At 38.5% G+C, this 2,852-nt stretch overlaps 1 protein-coding gene across 1 annotated transcript; it reads right to left on the bottom strand.

Moving 5' to 3' along the window:
• Positions 1–457: 457 nt before the first annotated feature.
• LOC111895350 (vacuolar protein 8) lies at positions 458–2,456 on the bottom strand. The gene has a single exon (XM_023891430.3). It carries the CDS (start codon positions 2,366–2,368, stop codon positions 704–706), a length of 1,665 nt encoding a protein of 554 aa, XP_023747198.1. The 5' UTR covers positions 2,369–2,456; the 3' UTR covers positions 458–703.
• Positions 2,457–2,852: the final 396 nt, after the last annotated feature.

Here is a 2,852-nt window from a genome sequence, read left to right on the forward strand (position 1 = left end):
TTTGAGTCTACACATTGCATTTTTTTAACAAAAAAAAAACCATGAATAACTTAAAAATTTTCATTTAAGTTATAACTTGCCTACTAAAAAATAAAAATCGGTTAGCTTTTCATATAAAAAGATTTTTTAGAGCTTTTTTGAAATTTGACCTTTATTTATTTATTTGAGAGATCAATTATGACCAACAATTCCCACATCAGTTAAGCAGTCTTTGTCAGCAAATATTGTCCCAGAAAATACTGTATAGCATGTGGAATGTGAATTAACAGAAATTATTGTAAGGCAATAATTTCAGAAAAGGAAAGAGATATATAGTTATGGTGTATAACTATATCAAGTTTTATGAATGTTATGCAAGTATTGAAAGCGATTTATCGATTTTTATATAGGACGTTTAATTAAGATAAAAAAAAGATTTAAAAAAATGGAAATTTAGAAAGTAAAGAAGATAATGAAATCAATGAGAAAGTCAATTGAAGTACTGATATTTATTGAAATATTGAGGTTCAGTGGGAAAGATTACATCTTTAATGCAAGTTAGGTCACCAAACAAAATTAAAGACATATTATATTTCAGATGATTTTAATTTAATTTATACTAGAAAGATGGAATTGACTTCTCAACTAAAAGATACTAACAAGAAAATTATGAACAAAAATAAACAGATGATACATACAGATTTTTGAGAAGGATTATAATCTTTTAAGGCCTTGAGAAAACACCCCATAGCTTCCCACGACCTATAGTCTCCTGTAACTTTCGTGCACCTTCGACTTCCATGTCTACAAGCTTTTGTAAATGCAATAAAGCACCTGAATTCACCATCTGTATGCGGCATTTCTTCGAATGGGTTAACGACATTAAAATGGAAACAGGGTATTTCTTATCTAGATTCGGAATGGAAGGATCCAAGAGTGAAACTGCACTAACGATTCCTCTTTGTTCCTTTTTGTAAATTCTTCGGTTTCCTGTGTAGATCAAGATTGTTGATAATGCCTTTGAAGCTGCTTGTTTTTCTTCAATTGCTTTCCCGTCCAACATTGCTATCAATGGCGGAATGCAACCTTGTTCGCCTAATTCTTTTCTGGATTTGGTGTTACATGCTAGCCGGAAAATTGCTTTAGCGGATTGAATTCGTACACCTAATACACCACAGCTTAATACGTCGATGATTCTCGGTAGAAAATCGTCTGAAATAATGTAGTCCACCAAGCGTTCGTCGGAGGCTAGGTTTTTTAAGAATTCGACTGCCACCTCTAAGCTCCGAACAGAAGGGGCGGAATCCCAGAAAGTTCGTAAACTATCCATGGCGCCTTTTCGAACAATTACTAGTTTCAGATTGTCATCGTCCCTAACCAGATTACTCAAACACGAAATTGAATATTCTCGAGCTAGAACAGTTCCGGAGCTAGCAAGTGTTAGAAGTACAGGAGTTGCGTCTTCTTCGAAGAAATTCTCTCTGGTATCAGCGAAATTAGCTAAGTTCCGGAGTACTCCGGCGGCGATGGCTTGTGAGCTTGGAGTTCCAGCCAGGCAAATCTCGAGTAACGATGAAATCCCACCTCGTGACCCAATTGCCCTTGCATTTTCTTTGGTAGTGGATAAAGCATTAAGCGCGATACAAGCTTTTTCTTTGGCGAATCCGCTACCTGATTCGAGAACTCGTAGAAGATGATGGAGCAACAAAAGTCCTTCGGCGATTAATACGTGTTTACTCGAATCAACTGTTGAAACCCTAGCAATGGCGGTTACCGTTTTTTCCTTGATTTCCGATGTGGAGCTGGAATCCAATAGACGTACGAGCACGGGAACCACTCCCTGAGCAACAGCGATCAACACGTTTTTATCATCTTCTTGAAGTAACCCAAGGAGTGAGTCGAGAGCCGAGTTTCTCGACTCAGTCGACCCGATCTGCAACCGAGTTATCAAATTCCTCGACTCGACTCGTATCGATTCCCTCTTTGAAACTGACGCTGAGCTGGTGGAAACAACGCCGTCGTGGAGAACACCGCTTGTTATCAACACCTCGCAATCCTTGATGTGGCTATCGACTTTCGCGGAGATCGAATCAACTTCGTTTTGTGTCTTCAGCTTCCCGCCAGGAGGATTGGCGCTGTGACAAATGAGTGACAACGAAAGGGCTTGAGTGAGTGTTTGGGAGAGGGAGCGGAGGATATCGACGGAGAGGGGGTTGGAGGGGAAGTCGGAGAGGTCGGAAAGTTTGGATTTGAGATCGGAAAGCTTCGTTCCGATGAGAGACCATTTTCCTTTGAAGGACACCGTGTGAGGGATTGAGTCGAGTAGAGATTGAAGAAGCTGGAGGTTAGAAGCCTCGACGACGTCGGCTTCATTTTCCGACAGCTTCATTGCCGGCGTTTCGGTCTGCAAGGTCGGTGTGTTGAAGGTGGAGGAAGAAAAGAGTGAGATATGATATGACTATGCGAAGTTTCATGTTAATAATGGCGGATGATGAATTCAATGGCCCAAACGCGAGTGAAACGCACGCGCTCCGTTAAAGACAGGTTAAAATGACACCTTTCCATAAGTTGATCTTGTGATTAAGTAATTATTGTAAATTCCACTTTTTTTTTTTAATTTTAATATGATTTAAATATTTTATTGAGTAATTTATGTATTTTCAAGTCTAGTAAAAAGAAAGGAAAAAAACAAGAGAAATAGGGAAAAGGATAACAACTTTTGTTTGCGTGTTCCCTTTGAAAAGAAATCAACGAAAAGGCAATGTTGCACATCTTTATGTTCTAAAGCTGATAGAGGGAAAAAAAATTGTTAAATTTGTAGTTATATTTTTCCAATATGTGGATAATCATGACTTATCTAACCATAGTCATTT

Source organism: Lactuca sativa, chromosome 4 (assembly GCF_002870075.4).
Source record: "Lactuca sativa cultivar Salinas chromosome 4, Lsat_Salinas_v11, whole genome shotgun sequence".
NCBI classification, from domain to species: Eukaryota; Viridiplantae; Streptophyta; class Magnoliopsida; order Asterales; family Asteraceae; genus Lactuca; species Lactuca sativa.